Consider the following 18566-nt stretch of genomic DNA (forward strand, 5'->3'; position numbering starts at 1 on the left):
ATCTTTGAGGAACTAATAACCACAGTCTGCCTCATACAATATGCCTGAGAAAAATTTAGAAATTGTCTGATTTAAACAAATACAAGTTAATGGTCCTTAATCCAAAATGCTCCAAAATCTGAAACTGTCTAAGCACTGTCTTAATGCCAAAAGCAAAATGAAGGTGCACTTAAAATAGTGTATAAAAGTACCTTTTATGTATAAGGAATATGTATAAGGTATATATATGAAACCTTTAATGCTTATTTTTATTATTACATATACGGCGTGCATAATGTTTACATTCATCATGCATGGTGGGTACATGCACACAACACATTTTAATCTTTTTGCATTCCCTACTCCTCTCCTTCCACCTTCTTTCCATAGTCCTCCTTCCATATAAGAAACAAATGAATTTCATGTTTTGACTTGGATTCCACCACCAAAATAACTCATTAGGTGCAATGTGTGGTCAGACTATACAGTGAACGTATAAAGTCTAAAAATTTATTGCAGTAAAAGATACAATGGCCTTCAAAATAGCCCTGCTTGCCTTGAACACACTAATCCCACCACCCTGCACTTTCTGAAACAGCTCTGGAAGTCTTGTCAGGAGCACAGTTCCTTGGTGTGATTAAAAACGACACTGAAGGCTGCTGCCTAGAGGTCCAGTAAAAAGGTGGGCGGAGGTCATTACACCCTCAGCCACCTTACTCACTGGGTATGGCACTGTGTGACTTCTGGCTCTTCCACTAAATCAAAATGACCGCAAACGGCAAATGTTTTGAACTGATCTGGGACACTGAGGATGCTACATCTCAGCTAAAGACACGCACAAAAGAAGACTCCAGAGCTACTTCAGAAAGGTGCGTAATGACGGGACAAGTCTGTTCGAAGTGAGGGGGAGCATCTTAAGGGAGATTAATAGTAATGTATCTTTTACTGTGAGAAATATTTTTAAAAATTTAAACATTCAGGTCGGGGATTTAGCTCAGCAGTGCAAGCACCTGACTGGCAAGGCAAGGTTATGAATTCGATCCCTGGTATCAAAAATAAAGAAAACATTCATTGTAATTTGATCACTTTTCTGGTATCTGCAAATATTCCAATATGTGAAAATATAGAAATTTAAAACACTTTTGATCCCAATTATTTCAGAAAATGAATACTTGACTGCCCATGTAAATTCAAGCAACTTGGCTCTAACAGAGTTCAAAACAACACTTGAATCCCCTTTCCTGTTGTGAAGCTATAGCTCATGATGCCGTAAGCATAAAACCCCTCCAGGAAGCCTGGTACAGGCTAATGCCACAATTAGCTGTCAGAAGCAAACTCCAGTTTCATCTCTGCCACCCATCTTCAATATGGATAAAAAAAAAACACAAAGCATAATTTTCAATTTCTAATTGGGGGGAGCAATTTTAAATCTTCCAATAAGGTCAGAGTTAATATACTAGAACAAAAATAACTCACATAAGTAAATAATCAAATTCTGGTATGTGTGAAATAATACTCACGTGAGTATCTTTAGTTGTGCTGCTGTGGCACAACTAAATTAAATCAATTAAAATCAATTAAAAAGTTTACCTTTTGTGGGCACTTTGACATTGAGGAAGAGCCTAGAAGTCCCTTGGTACCTTATTCAAAGGTGGACAAAGACTACTGTAATGTTTCTAAGGCCTGGCCTTCGATTACATGGCACTTGACAGAAGCTTTCACCTTCTTTTTTTTAATCACAACTCATAACCATTCATGAAAGAATACTTCCAGACTGCTTCACAAGTGGCAAGAATGTTAGGATAAGTATGTTCATAGCAAGAGGGAGTATTCTTAAAGGGGATTCATGGCAATACATCTTTTGTTGTATTAAATTGCAGAATTTAAACATACGCCACTTTCTGATCTCCCCTTGTATTGCTAAAGCTAAATTGTTAGATAAAATATTTTTATTCAAAATTAAAATTTTCGATAATATTTTATAAAATTCATCTAAAAGATTGTAAAATTTTATAACCCTACTTGCACAATATACTGTGAACATTATCAAAAAATACTCCCATGAACTTGAAATAATTATAATAGATACTTCTTTAACAGGTCACACTTTCAATGAATTAAAGATAGGAATAACTGTTTGTTCTTTGATATTCAGTACAAAAATATAAAGTAACTGAAGACAGCACAAACCAAGACACAAGTATAAGCCAGTACAACTTTAAAACCATAAGGATTAAAACTTGAGCAGTTTCTTGTTTTATCCATTGATATAAGATGTGACCAAAACACATATAAGATGTGACCAAAAGTTTAAACTTTTAAAGAAATGTTTATAGTAATGACCCGCTGCTATTAATGTTCCTCAAAATACTTTTCCCTTGCTTCAAATACACTTAGCCCATTCTTCTTGCACATTCCTGAAGCCATTTTGGAAGTTTTCTTTTGTGAAATGTCCTTTTAAGCTGTCAAAAATTTGAGGGTGAATACTGTGTGAGAAACGTTTGCAAAAATAACATGGTGTCTCCATCCACCTGACTGGGTATGCTACTGTGCAGGTTCTAGCTCTTCCCCAAAGTCAAAATGATCATGGAATGTAAACACTGAATTGATCAAGGTGTCTATGACAGTACAGTTAAAGATCCTAATCAAAAGAGGACTTGCAGAACTGCTACAGACAAGGCAAGAATGAGGCTTGAAGAGGATTACAGGCAACGTGTCCTTTACTACAATATATTTTTTAAAATTTTTGAAACATTACCATATTTTTTTATTACACCTCGTATGTGGAATCCCAAAGCAAACATCCAGTCCTTTAAAAAATACAAGTGTAGCATTAATTTGATCTCAAGCATACTAGCCTTAAAGATCATTCAATTACCAATAATTGTCCTTATAATTTGCTTTTTGGAAGCATGTCAATGAACCAGGCTTCTTGCATAAGATATTCAATAACTGTGCACCAAATAACTCACTATTCTTAGCACAAGTCTCTTGAGAAGGTCTGAGGTGTTGAAACCACTCACCTTTGTGACCCACCACCAACAGCCAGCACAGGTGCACATGAAGGCTGGGTGCTGAGCAATCCTCCAGCCCAATATGGCAGCAGAAGGTAGCCAAGTCAAAGGCTAAGAAAACTGTAGATCAACCTATTCCTTACTGAGACTGGCAGGCCTTCTGGTTGCCATCTTCAGAAACCAGCTTCTCAAAGCAAACTGAGAACAAACTTGAGATGCTGTCACCTGTTTAATTAGTCAACAGAAATACCTCCCTCTGCATACTTACCTACCATTATAAACAATCACCAAGGAATAGAGTTGTCTCATGTAACAGTAAAAAAGACAGTACTTGCATTGAAACAATTAATCAGAGTGTTAACAAATTTTATGAAATATCCTAAAATATCACTCGGAACATCAAGTGTCTCTCAAGAACTAACTTTTCAACTCTTCTGAGCAGCAACTCCGACTCCCACCTCGAAGTCGGTGAATCACCACTGTCTCTTGGGCCCACTCTCCCTTCCACCTCCTTCCTGCTGTTACTGGTACTGTTATTCTCGCTCCACACCTCACATCTCTTCAGTTATCAAATCACATTAAGTCAGCCTCCATATCAGCTGTCAAACACACCTTCTCTTCTCCGTGTTTGTGATCCAATCAGTTTAGCTCTTACATTGCTTGTCAGGAGGCTACACCAATTCCTGCCTTTGGATCCCCAGATCCACTGAAGATCATCCCAGTAGGTACTTCAGTGCCCAACTCAAAGCCCTTCCGTGGCTCCCTGCTACCCGCAGATCAAGCCCAAATTCACTAGTGGAACATTTCAGTTTTGCTCATGCTACTGCCACACTGAGTGCAAGTGACATACGAAGGTTTGCGAGCAAACACTTTCAAGGTTCAGGCACCAAGAAAACAAGGAATGGATGGGTCTAAGGGAGCAGTTGTAATCATGCTTCAAAGCTCATATGTTTTTCCAAAAGCTCTTTTTCCTAAACACACACATACACATACATAAAAACCAAGAATCTCATCATGCTGGCCACTCTGGTTGGTCCAGAGTTCTGTTAGGTGTGACAGCCCCTGCCAGGCCCACTGTTAATAGAAACTGTTGTCCTCTCCCACCTCCCACCCTGCTCACACTGTGCCTCGCTAAAGGGCCTGACTCCTTCCCTTCAAATTACTGGAAGGGAGGGCGACTCAAGACTTCCACAGTGCTTTCCCACGTGTGGCACACAGCGCACTCCCCCTCCTTAAGCTGTGACAAGTGCATTGTCATTCACGTGCATTTTAATGTCTGTTTCATGTCACTTTTCATCTTTTTCATCTGGTATTTCTAAAAGCAGCTAGTACTTCATGGCATTTAACTAATACCACGTACTAAACATCAATGTGCTTGATTCCCATAGTTTATAGTATTATCACCTACAATGGAAGAATGAAACTATGCCTTGCCCCAAGACTGACAGGAAAGGATGAACCAGGTTCAAATGAGGTTTGTGCCCTTATCATTGATGTATGCAACCACCCCTGATCACATGGAAACCCACTGTCACTCACTCCCATTAAATGCAAGCTTTACGAAAGTTAGTGACAGGCCCATTCTATTCTACACCCAGCACCCAGGAAAATCCTTACTAATGAAATACTGACCAGTTAAATGGGTGGACCGTGCCCTAGGATTAAGTCTCAATGAAATACTGACCAGTTAAATGGGTGGACCGTGCCCTAGGATTAAGTCTCAGAATGAACAAAACAACTAGTTAATTACAAAGGATACAGTTAAGAAGCAAACAGAATCAATAACCACGTAGAAATTAAATCACACAGGATGAAGATATTAATCCTTTCAAGTAATCATTACCCAAATCAAGAAATACACAGCCAGCTTCTCCAAAACTGTCTCTCTCTAATCAGCCCTTCCAAATCCCAAGACAACCATGCCCGATTTTTATGTTTGTGACTTCCTCCCTTTTTCCTAAAACTTTTTGTGCTTATGTATTTAATTCTGAACATTAATTTTACTTAGCTTCATACTTTTTATCTAGTTTTTTCTGGTAAATGAACTTGTGATAAGTCAAACTGTGGCTTATATCTTTAGTGTCTTACATAGTATCAGACTGAATGAGTATATCACACTTAATTCTAGTAATAGTAGGTGTGAGGTCATGTCTAGCTTCCGATTGTTGTGATACATAACAGAAGGGACGCGGACATACGTGGTGGACACAGGTATGCCATATGATATATACCCAGGGATAGAATTGCTGGTCATAAAGAAGGAGTATTTTCAACTTAACCTGATAATACCAGATTGCTTTCAAAGCTGTGGCAGTAATTTCCACTCTCTTCAAGGAGTGCATGAGAATCTATCAGTATGCTGTTGTAGTTTAATTCACCTTTCTCAGTTACTAATGAGGCTGTGTACCTTTTCATTTGGCTATCTGGCCATCCACGTAGGGGAAGCATCTGTTCAAGTCTTTTATTGTCTTTCTTTCAGAGTGTGTTTTCTTACTGATTTGTAGTACTGTGGCAGTAATTTATACTGCAAATATCTTCTCCCACTCTGTGGTCTGTCATTACTTCCTCCTTTCATGCTTTCCTGTACGTCTTTGGTCCTCCTCTTTGGGCAACCCCCAACCTTCCCCATGAGAGCATTAATCCCCAGGTGATAAATAAGTTCATATGACAACATTCCCAAATTTATCTCGCTAGCCCAGACTTCTCTCTACCAACAGCCAAAGGCTCTGTCCAACTGCCTGTTTTCTCCATTTGAAGTCTGGACATCTGAAAAGAGCCTCTGACCTTCCCACTAAAATCTATTCTACCTGCTGTCTCTTCTACCTTCAGGGGTAGAAATTCCTTTTCTACTCATGAAAGCCCAAACCTCTGTGTCTTCCTTGATCCTCTCTTTTTCCACACACCCACTTCTAATTTATTCACACATGCAATGGGCTATTTCTTCCAGACACACCCAAAATCCTACGGTCACCATGTTTATTGCTACCATCCTCAAACAGTGCTCTCCATCTCTCTGCATGGATTACAGAACAGTCTTCTAATGCATTTCTTCACCCCCATCTTCTTGGCCCCCATAACCTCTTTAATACACACCAACAAACACAATTACGGTAACAGATTATTTCCCTGTTCACCGTTCTGTGGTCACCTCCAATGGCAGAGTGAAAGCCAAAGTCCTGACATGGTCCCAAGCTCTACTTGATGTGCGTGCTGGCCTTCAACCCCAGACTCACAACCTCCTCAATGTCACCTCCTATCCGCCTCACCCTCCGATTCCACTCCGACACACAAGCTTCTCTGCTGTTCCTCCTATGTGTAAATTCAACCCACCTTCAGGTCTTACCACTTGCTTGCTCCGTGCAGTACTTTGGCCTCAAAAATTTACACACCCAGTTGCCCTCCTGTTCTCTAAAGATTTTGCTCTGAAGTTACCTCGTGACTAAAGTTACTCAAAGTTTCAACTCCCCATTGGTGTTCTGTTTCCCCATGCACTTAATAATTTCCCTTGGTTTTGATGCTGTCATTTTTATTTTCACCTTTTACTGCAATACCTAGTGATATAATTTTTCACGTCAAGAGCAATTCTAATTACCTGCACATTGAGATTTTCTACTTACATAATTATAATCATAGCTTTCTTTTAACCCTGATGTTTTTTATCTTTTCCTTGCCTTTCTGCACTGACTAGGAATCTACAACAAAAAAAAAACATTTAGGTGAATGTAACAGATATTCTGTCTACTTGTCGATTTTTTTTTTGAAAGACAAAGCTATTAACTTGCCCCAGTTAAACAATGTTTGGGGAAGTTCTTTGTGGACATTATCAGGTTGAAGTTCTCTCCTATTCCCAGTTCACTAAAATTTTACCATGAATTGTTATTTTTTTATCCTTTTTCTCCCATTTATTCATGTGATTATTTTTATTCCATGTGTGTAGCTAATTAGACTTTCTGGTTTTCTACTAATTGCATTCCCTGTGTAAACCCACAATGCTGGGGTGCCTTAATCTTTTAATATAGGGCTGCCTTCATTTACTTTAGGATTTTTGGTTGTGATTGAGACTGTACCATAATTTGCTTTTCTGAACAGTATCTGTTTAAATTTGAGCATTAATCTTTTTTGGGCCTCAAAATACCCCCGGAAACCTTTTTTTCCCTTATAGAATATAAGCAAGATCAGAAACATTTTATCCTTGAATGTTTGGTACAACTCTCAATGGAACTGTGTGAACCTGGAAATCATTTTCTGTGGAAGCCTATGATTTTTCTATATTTTCTATTTCATCAGTCAGCTGTGGAAAGTTGTCTTTTTCTAAGTATCTGTCCATATCAGCTATATTTGAATATATTATCATATAGTTAATCCTAAAATTACAACCCAAAGATGACAAGCTTGGCTTTTATTTTTTTACATGCAGTAAGCATGTGCTTTGTATAGTCCAGGCCTGATAATTCTGGTATCTGCTCTATCTGTGAAGTCCGCATTGTTATTTCTTCTTCACACTCATAACCATCTCACAGCTTCACATGCCTGGCTGTCTTTGCCTGTGGATTGGATACTGAATTTGAAGATTTATTTATAGAGCAAACTTGTGGCCCAGCATGACAGTATCTTGTTCCAAAAAAATTTGTTATCTTCTGCCAGGCACTCAAGCCTGGGTATACCTTAATCTAGAATCAAAGCTTTAAGTCTCTGATTCATTGCAATTCATACAGAACTGGTCGCTCTTATTCTGAGGATATAATTCTTCATGATTCTAGTTGCAAGTGAGAATCATCCCTAACTATTTGAGCTCTGTGGTCCTAGCTCCACATGAGTACCGAGTGCGTATCACAGCTGTTTTCGAGAGAACTATAAAAATCCTCAGAATAAAAACAGCTACAGGCCTGCAGTCTCCCTTCTCAACTCCCATGCTCCTCCAGCTCTCGGTCCAAAAGTGCTTTGGTACCTTGTTTAACATTCATTCATCCCTGAGGTTTGTCTAAACTAAAAGCTACATGTAACTTTTATGAGAAGAAAAAAACACAGCTAAGTCCTTCTATAAAATTGTTCTTTGCTTGCAGCACACTTGACAGCAGGCCCCTGTTCTCGAACAGCTGGCTTCAGAATAAATCAGACGCCCCATCTTCTCAGAATACCAAAAGCCTAACTTTACCTTGCCTGGATTTCCAACAGCATGATGCCTGCTAAAGCACTAATATCTTTTCACTAGTCTCTTTAGGACAAGGAGAGATAAAAAGATACTTCTGACATGAGACAAAAAAAGTCCTTTACACTCTAGAATCTGTTTTTTGTAAAAACCTGCAGTTTTTCAGCTTTTTCCAAGCGACTTATCAATGCCCTAAGAACAAAAGCCCCCAAAAGCCTTAATCCAAAGTGTTCGTTCTAGGTTGACTCATTATTGGAGATTAAAATAAAAAGTTTCATCTTTCTTTCCTGGTTCACATTTATTCTATCAATAAGGAGGAAAAAGAAGGACATGAGAGAAAGACAGTAGCAGGATATAAGTAGTTTAAGGTAATTACCGACTGGACTAATTGTTAATTGTTTTGAAAATAAAATGTAAAGTATCACAACATTCACAACTACAAAGTTTCAGTATTTGAAAATTGTGTGATGATAGCTAAGTTTTATCAATGGGAGGGCACGCATTCACCAATAAACAAGATTCACCTTTCCAACTAGAAATAATGAGGCTTCCCATTTACTCAAGAAAATAAAGCAACCTTTTGCCCCAGTTCCACCTAATTATTTTTCTTTGCCTTCTTTTTGCCTCCTGCTTTTTTCTCATGCCAAAGAAATCAATAAAGAAGGCTCTGAGTCCTCCTGCCCTTACATTTTTTAAAATCTGTGCTAGAGCATTAAATGTAGCAGCAACATTAGGAGTGTATGTACAGACAGACACACAGTTGCACGCTTTAAAAAAAACTCAACAATTTTTTAAGACTAAAGTGCAAAGACGTTGCATTTTCTAATCGCAACAAATTATGTTGTGTTGAGGGGTTTTTTGGCATGCTACTAGCGGAATTCTGATTTATGCTGGGTATGGTAGCATATGCCTATCATCCAGCAATCTGGGAGACTGAAGCAGGAGGATCACAAATTCAAGCCTATCTAGGGCAACTTAATGACTTTGCTGTCTCAAAATAATGATGATAATAATAATAATAATAATAAAAGGGGCTAGCTCAGTGAAAAGCCCTAGGTTCAATTCACATCACCAAAAATAAACTGGGGTGGTACTATTTTATACTTTAGCCACTGGTGGTTACAGCACTTAAAATCCATTTAAAAAATAAATAAAAACCCTGGCAGCTCCCTGCAGATATGTTGTGAATGCAATATATAAATCTCTTGCATTATAAAGACTTGAAAATCAGACAAAGCTGAAATTCAGATAACTAGAAATAAAACATGAAAAAAATTCTGCCCATTTGGCTTCAGAGCTATTGTATTGAAATTTCTCTGATCAGTATTAAAGCCATGAATAAACACAGGCAAAGAGGGTCACAGACCCAGCCATCTATTTCATTCAAGGTCTTTTCTCCCACTCTGTTGCATGTGAATGGATGTGACAGCAGTTTTAGCCATGGTCTTCTTGAAATTGACAAAAGCAAATCATGTACATTATTTGTCATCCTGAGTGTGATTTTTAGCTACACAAAATAAGACCATTACTACCTTAGTGACTTGGGGGGGCAGAAAATACTTTCAGATTCTGATGTGCATATTTAAAAAGAAGAGAACTGATCGTTCTCTCTCACTTTTGATGCCTACAGACACATCATGCTATTCAGCCACACACTCCTACAGAGGGAGGAAACAAACAATTCCATTCGATGGTACTCAAGAGAGGAGGAAGAAGGTAAAGCAAGAGGTAACCCTTCTGTTCAGGTAAACAGGCACATGTGGAAACTTACTGAAATTCTTTCTTGTAGCTGTAGTCCTCTGCCAAACATATGGAAGAATAATTCTGTTGCATGACACTCTTCTGAACTGCTCAGCTATCAATCTTTGAATTGTGGCAGGTTCAGCAGTGGTTTTGCCCACAAACTTCCTTCCTTCCATATATCATCTTTCCATAGATGCTAAGAAAACTTAAACTACTTTAATTCTAGGAGGCATTCTAACCTCAGAGACCAGGTCAGTAACAAAAACAAGTTATGATACTTGATAGAGCTCCAGACACTTTTCTTTCTTATTTCCAATCATCAGTATGAATTATATCCCCCTATTAGGGTACAAGTGCAATAATTCCTATTAGAGCTATAATAGCATTGCTGAGGACCAGAAACTGTTTCAAAAACAAAAGCACAAAATTATAACCTATTTTAAGCCCTGAAATATAAAAAATGGATTGCAAAGGTTGAGATATAAGTAATCCTGGATACTCTTCTTGTTCTAGAGTGCATGTGTATAAATTGTTGGCAGCCCCATGTGTTAAGAGTGTAAACAACAATCCTGAGCAGTGACTACGTAGGAAATGGACTCGCTGCATCAGACTTGCATAAAAGCAAGTGGGAAGATTTACAATTGCTAAAATCATTATAAATCTCAGCAATGACAGGTCTTCCAGTCAGCCCTGATAATTGGTGGTTAACAGTTACCCAGGGAGTGAAACACAAAAAGACCAACTAGCTAATCATTAGAGCATTCTGATTAGTTGTTAATGATGTAGTAAGTCCTGAATCTACTGCCGCCTAGAATAATCCTAACTCTGCAGGGGACTCCAGTGTCCTGGTGTTTATGACAAAGAGATGAAGCCATGATAGCAAGACTCTGAGCTCTCAAGTCAGAGGCAGCCAAGGAGGTTTCAAAACCTAAGAACAATCAGGCAATAGAATTTAAAAGTTCCATTTTAAAGAAATAAGGTATTTCCTAGCTATAATAGTAATACTGGTACTTTTACAAAATCAGGAAAGGACACAAAAATTTAACATAACCTGTAAGCTCAGCATCAAAACATAGGCATAGCTAACATTTGCGAAAATAGTTATTTTTATTTTTTCCCTTATACATATGTAATATATCAAATTCTGACAAAAATTTCTTGTAAATATGGATAAAAAATTATTATTATATTATAGCTTCTCTTCAGAACATGCAAGAGCAGAATTTAGATACAGGTTCATACTGGACTTGCCAAAACTACTAGGTTTTTTTTTTTTTTTTGGACAATTTCTCATAAAACAAGCATTCAGTCTTAGTCTGTGCTCAAAATAATGCAATTTTTCATACAAGATTCTTCACAAAGTAAAGATATAATTTTGTATTTGTCCACTGGATAAAGATAAAACCAAGGGAGAAAAGCTGCATGCTATCTTTTCTGTGTGTTCTGGGAAGGCTCAGCACTGCTGGGGATGTTTAAGTTACCTCCCATACCTGGTCTTAAGAAGGAAAGAATTTCCTCTTAACTGCACTTAACTAAACCTGAGTTCATTTTTAAAGGTACACCAGTTGAACCAAAGCAAATAGGAAAGGACACATCTCTTCTACAGTAATATTCTCATTTTTGTCCTCAGGATCAAAGCGTCCCTTTGAAATACACATAAAAGCCATGTCCAATTACTATCAGAGATAACAGCCAAAGCACACTGACAAAACAAAAACTGTTCTATAAATTAGCCTGCTAGTATGAAGAATGCTAAACACTTTCACGGTGTTCAATTTACCTATCTGTCTATTGGTGACACCTGCAAAATGGTTCCTTTTAGCAGGCTTTTCATTAAAAAAAAAAGTTCTATCCAGAAGCAAATATCACAGAAAGTCATATTAAAGTAATTACACAGTTGGAAAAGTCTATTGGTATCAATTACTCTAAAAATCTTCCAGATGGAGAACAGTACTTCCATGCTGGGTGGCAGAAAATGTGAGTATCCAACAAAGGACTGGTTGAAATCATTAAGGAAATATGTCCTGGGAAAAAGGGGTAGGGGTGGCTGAATATGAAAAGCCACACAGCCCTTCCCCCTACAGCAAGGAGCATTTTCTAGCTGGCCAACAAGAGAGGGCAGGTTCATAGATTATTACAGAATGAGCATGCTGTGATAATCTGTCGAAAGTAACTGATTATCTATTGTGCTACAGACAGACACATCTTGGAAACTTGCCAGGCACCTCGACACTGAGCTACCTGCCATCCATCACCATGTATAAGCTAAGAATCGGGAGACGTAATGGGCCATTATTGTTTAGTGGGTACACGGTTTGTTTAAAAATACTGTAGAGACAGATGGTGGTGGCTGCACAATAGTAAATTATTTAATACTACCCTCAAAAGATGGTTACAAATGATACATTTTGTAATGTATTTACTACACCATTTAAACAAACAAGCAAAACCTAAAAATGAAGAAACTATCTCAACATGCTAAACATCCACTAGTCCAGATGCTACAAGTTGCCTTACCGTAAGCTATAGATACAGCATCTTCACAGAGTCACACTTCATACCACATCCTATGTTTTGACCGAGAGCAAGCATAACACACGGCTACATGAAGTTTAAAGCTACACATTATGTACTCCACTTGATAAAAACAACTCAGTGTGTTGTTCAATTCATAAACTCTTCAATCTCTTTAGTAAAAATTGGGAGGGGGCTGGATTTTTAATATTGTATATGAAATACTTTCTGACAAAGTAGAACTAATTTTTTAAATATAAGAAGCAAAGAAAAATAATCATAATTCTCAAAGTCATAGCATTATTTGTAGGATGCTCAGAGCTTAAAGAAGGTTTGTATGCCATATATATTACTATAGCTGACTTCCTCTTCTGCTGCATATGACTCTTAAATTTCCTTTCTTTATTTTAAGGAACATTAATGTCTGTGGAAAATAAGCAGGCTATGGTAAGTGAAAGGAGGCCAATTATGAACCTCACAACCACTCACATTGGAGATGAATCTTTACAGAGAAAGGGAACACAATCTTGCTAAGTTTCAAATGCATTATAAGGTACTTTGGCCCAAGACACCAAATACAAAAAACAATGTGAGTTCTGCGGGTCGAAGAGAGTATTTCTTGCAATGTTATAAATTAGAAGATCTGATTAAACACTGAACTCAAGAAAAACAATCCATAACTGTATCTGTATAGTTTCAGAAGCCCATCATATAAAATAAAGCCAAGGTGCTAATGTTGCCAAGGTGAAATACATTAAAAGTGACCTTAAACTTTTCCCTCCTTCTTTCTCTACATCACAATGCAATGAAGAAATATGAAGTTGGAATGCAGAACTCCTGCCATGAATCCATGCTGAATGATAATGCCTGGGTACATCTATTCTACACATTTCAACAGCTGCATGTACAATTAATTTTACATAAGTTTGGAACAATACCTTTTGTAACTAGGAAGAAAAACAAGCATTGAATGGCCTTAACACTACAGTATCTACAGTAATAAAAGTTCAATCTTATTTACTCTTAACTTCATATTGAGTAATGCATAAACTATTTCTCCTATTTTTGCTTTCACATTGGAAAATGATATTAATTCAGACTTTAGAAGTCAAGTCCCTCATATGTTTTATGCAGGGTCTCCTATGTATTTTTTTATTCACTCATTCATTCATTCATTCATTCATTTACGGTACCCAGATGGAACTCACGAATTTGCACTTGCCAGGCAGGTGCTTACGCCACTGACCTAAACCTCTGGCCCAGTGTCTTCTATATTTCAAGTGAATACTGTTAACCCTTATTAATCTGATACCCGTTCAGTAACATATAACCCACTGGGACACAACTGACTATATAATTTTAACTATCATAGATATCTTTTTTCCTACCGACAGACATTTCATTTTATAATCTCATATTTTGGTGCAAAAGACCCACTTATGATTGTCAAAATAATTACATATTCATTATAGATTCATCCTAAAAGGAGAATAAAAAATCTCACATGTGGTATTAATCCCCATATTTCCAAATTTATATATAGAATATCACCTATGTTAAAGCCTCGTGTTTGTCTGCATCTTTTTAAATGCTCTAGGTACAAAATACCTTAGCTTTCCTAAGCAGATGTGCTACAAAAAACCAAATCCTTGAGTATCATACTGCCATCATTCTTAACATGTTATTTTTCATCTCCAAAGAACTTTTGCCACAACCTCATCAGCAAATATTTCAAGCAAAGTGCTCTATCAAAGTCATTTTTTTCCTAGAGAAGAAAATAGGCAGGGAAGATGAGAAAGTAGAAATGATAATTTACCTGCATCAATTTTCTGGAGAGCTCATTAGTGAGGAACTCTTCTTCCTTCTCGTAATTTACAGCAAGAGTTTCTTTCTCCTTCTGCAAAGCCTGAATTTTCTTAAATAACGTGTTACTGATGAATTCTTCTTCCTGCTCAGCCCTGGCTTGCTGTTTAAAAAAAGAAAAACAAGGGAGAACAAAACAAAAACACATGATAAGGAAACAGGATATTTACTAATTGTAATATAGTTGTTATTTACAGAGGAGGTGCCCATTTTAATTAGCACTCTGTTTTTAACTGCGAACCACCATTTCCCAAAAAGCACAAAACCAAGCAACTCATCAGTGGCCCAAAGAGCAAATATTACAATTTCCCAAAAGATCTCTATACTATGTATGGTCCGTCTTCTAAAAAATGTGTCACCACTTTAGGATGGTGGCGAAAGGGTCTAGACATATCATTTAAAAAAACAGTGCAGACACACAGAGAGACACAGAAACAGTGACATGTTCAAGGAATGGTTACCAGAAGGCATATCATCAAACAGCCCAAAAGTAGTTACTGTCAGGTGGGAAACTAAGGGACAAAGGGAGAAGTTGAACAAGAAGAACTTCATTTTTCACTTTATTTTCCTACTGGGATTATTTTTGGGTGGGCAGCAAAGCAGGTAATAGCAAGAACAGGCCTTACTGACATTAAAGCCACAGAAGCTAATGGGCTCTGGCATCGTGCAACAGAGATGATACTGTAGTCTTGATGCTCAATTCCTCTTCGCCCAAAATTTTAATAGACCAAACAGAAAACCTAACCATCTTGAAAGAAATTCATCTTTTTAGAAAGAAATGGTCTCAACTGTATTCAAAGCACTTTTAAATTTCCACATTCTCATGCATTTATCCCAATAACACACTCCTGTTTTACCTGCCAACCACAGGGAAGTAGTATATGAATTCCAAATCTACAGCACCTGTCACCTGTAATAATACGTAACAGCTAGAAGAAGGACAGTAAGCCAAGGGGCACCCCCATTAAACAACCTTTACCATAAAAGGTCCAAGCACCACTCCAGCTCTGGTAGCGTGTATTTGGTACTCACACCTACAGCTTGATACCCACATACACCTTGATGCCCAGTTTTTGCATCATCACATCCCAGCTCACCATCACAGGAGCCCTAGAGAAAGTGCCAGCCCTGAACTGTTTTGCTGAACATTCTTACAAAAGACACCCACAAGCAGTGCTTAGACTAAAAACCAAAGTTACACAAAAGCTGGGAATGTAGAAGGTTCAACATTGAAGGTCCAAATAAAGCCATTCTGGGGTGGTCCAGGAGAGTTGAGGGACAAAGAACATCCATTAGCTGATAGCGTCACTTGACCACCCAAGGACATTCCGTGAGCAGTCCCTGGCTCTCAGAGGCATCCTTTACACATCCAGTTCACCGACACTCTTTAATCCCCTACTTTTTTCTGTGCTATTAAGGGAAACTGCTGAGGACTGGGACATCGCTTGGCCCTTTAAATCAACCCCCACTCTTCCTCCAGCTCCACAATCATCAAAATCCCCTAGTTAATGCAATGAGCAGGAATCTACAGGTTCCTAATTAAGGCATATGTGACACATATATTCAAACCCACAAGCTTTTTCAGTTACCCCAGATTTGACTCAGAAAGTCTTATTGTATATTATTTGAACTCTGACTTTAAAAGTTACAGACGAGAAAGAGAGAGAGAGGAATTATAACACTTTTGCTGGTGTTCCTGGACTTAGAATTCAAAAGGGTGTTTGTCATAAATGATTTTCTATTATCAGGCCAGACTCAACTACCTGCACATTATTATACATTTAACATTTTAGATGAACGGTAAATTTAATAATAAGCAATTGGACTGGACTCTGAAGCTCGGGAGGCAACCTTCCCCTTTACATGGGGGCCTATAAGTGAGAAGCTGAAAAATCAATGCCAAGAATTTATTCCTGTGAAGATAAAAATAAACCTTAAAAGAATTTAGCTCTGCAGCTCTCTCTTCCTCTTTCTTCTTACCATTAAGTTACAGAGACAAATTTCAGTGTAACAGAAAAAAGAACATTAAGACAGAAAACTAATTAGTGGTTGCCAGGGAAGAATAAGGAATGACTGCTTATGGGTACAGGGTTTCTATTAGAGGTGATGAAAATGGTCTGAGGTTAGAGAATGTGAATATTTTACACAACCTACTAAATAACCTAAACAATGGTGGTCTCCAGTACACGTTAAAGGGTGCACACTTCGTACATGTAAGAGGATCACTGTTATGGTTTGTGAGCTGTAGACTGTTGACAGAAGACTTGAAAAAAGGACCCTGGTAATTAGCAAGGTCCGTATTTCATAAAACCTAGTTTCTTTTGTAATTCTTGAATCCTCATATATGTTCTAAATCTTAATGATCTTAAAATCATGAAATAACATCTGAAACTATACTGCAATGAGAGAAAGAACTCCCTACACACACACACACACATACACACACAGAGAGACAGAGACAGAGAGAAAGAGACAGAAAGGCAGAGGCAGAGGCAGAGATGGAGAGGGAGAGAGAGAGGGAGAGAGCGAGCCTGGCAACTAAACCAAACTCTGTCCTTTCTAAACTGCCTCTTACCGGGTGCAACACAACACAAATCAATTGTTCTGGAAGATGTTCAGGGTTTAACGGAATCTCTCATGTCCGATGCTGGCAGCTCTTAAAGAATTAAGTATCAGAAATACCAGTGGGTTTATCAACACAAATCACAGCTCTGCAGAAATTTTTAGCATTTAAGGGTTAATATGGCAGGGGTTGGGTGGCAGTGCCACATAACAAGACTACATTTACCCCTATTTCTTTTAAAATAAGAGTGGCCTAGGAAAGGATCTCAGGACATGCTCCAGAATTACAATTTTCTATTTAGTCCACGGGAGCACTAGACTAGTTTATACCTCCTGCGAATCCTGCACAACTAATGCATCCTTATTAATTCAGAATAGCCAGCAAGTCACCGACACACAGAGAAACCAGAGTGGACCCATGGTGAGTCCTGGCAATCTGTGCTACTCTGCCTCAGACTCTATCTAGGCCACTGTCACAGAACTACAGGCCAGAGACATGAACACACCAAGGGGTGACTCTCTAGATAAAAAGACCTCAGAAGAGATGGGAGGTGTAGCTCAGTGGTACAGCAATTGCCTAACATGCAAGACACCCTGGGGTTGAGCCCCCAGTATTGTGAGGAGAAAGAGGAGGAGGACTAAGAAGGTGGAGACAAGTGGAAAACAATTCAGGAGCTTGACTCTAACAGTTACCAAGTTTTACCAGCCTGTGGCTCCTTCAAACCAGCTTTAGAGAAAGGCCAGTTAGCCCCAGACAGTCTAACATGTACTAATGAACCCATTCCACATATACAAGGAAATAGTATAAAAATATTCATTGCAGGGCTGGGGATTTAGCTCAGCGGCATAAGCACCTGCCTTGCAAGCAGGCGGTCGTGAGTTCGATCCCTGGTACCAATAAAAATGAAAAAGACCAAAAAAAAAATTTCATTGCATTCCTGTTGTTAAGTAAAATACCTGGGAACATCCCAAATACCTATAAGGACAATAGCAAAAAAATAAAAAGAAAAACAATGAAACTTAAAAAAGATCAGGTAAGCACAATATAAACAAATCTAAGAAACACAGGATTGAATGAAAAAAACTACAGGAAAATACGTTTCTATATTGAACTAAGAAGTAGAGTAGATGTTGTTTCAGAGACCTTCGCAAGATTAAGAGTAAGAAGAATAAAACAGAAATGAAACTCATAGAAAAATGCAATGTTATTAGCATCATTCTTTTTAAACTGAGTAATGGGAATCTGGGTTCTCACTTCCCATGCTTTATAACTTACATGTGCCATATGATTCCTTTACTCTTTATTTTGAATAACATGAAAATGTTAAAGCAAAGGTTATGTATCCTTGGTGGAGAAATCCTTTTCCAGCTTAGTAATGATACATATTACCACATGGATAAATCTCAAAAGCAATACAGTAAGTACATGACGGCAGCCTGTCAGAAAAGATTACTATTATGAGAATCGCCTTCTAGAAGTGTACAGAACAGGAAAATATACAGAGATGGAAAGAACTGTGGTTGTAAGAGGCAAGGCAGGGAAGGCTGGGTGAAGCTGACTGCCTATGGACACCAAGTTCTTTGGGAAAATAAAAAACACCTAAAATTAAATCACAGTCACAATCACAAAACTGTAAATATACTAAGGACCAATGGGCTGGCCATCTTAGGTGGACATCCTTCTGGTATGTAAATGATAGCTCAATGAAGCTTTCTAAAACATGATTATCTCAAGCCTGTTT

General features: G+C 38.0%; 1 protein-coding gene across 1 annotated transcript in view; it reads right to left on the reverse strand.

Moving 5' to 3' along the window:
- Positions 1-18566, reverse strand: part of Ccdc6 (coiled-coil domain containing 6) — a 104061-nt gene that overhangs the window by 46090 nt on the left and 39405 nt on the right. The window contains exon 2 of the mRNA XM_003473567.5: positions 14216-14365. Within this exon, the coding sequence (XP_003473615.1) occupies positions 14216-14365 (150 nt within the window). The remainder of the gene's footprint in view (positions 1-14215; positions 14366-18566) is intronic.

This window comes from Cavia porcellus, unplaced genomic scaffold (genome assembly GCF_034190915.1).
Source record: "Cavia porcellus strain 051 isolate PalLab524CR breed Dunkin Hartley unplaced genomic scaffold, mCavPor4.1 scaffold_28, whole genome shotgun sequence".
In the NCBI taxonomy this organism is placed as follows: Eukaryota; Metazoa; Chordata; class Mammalia; order Rodentia; family Caviidae; genus Cavia; species Cavia porcellus.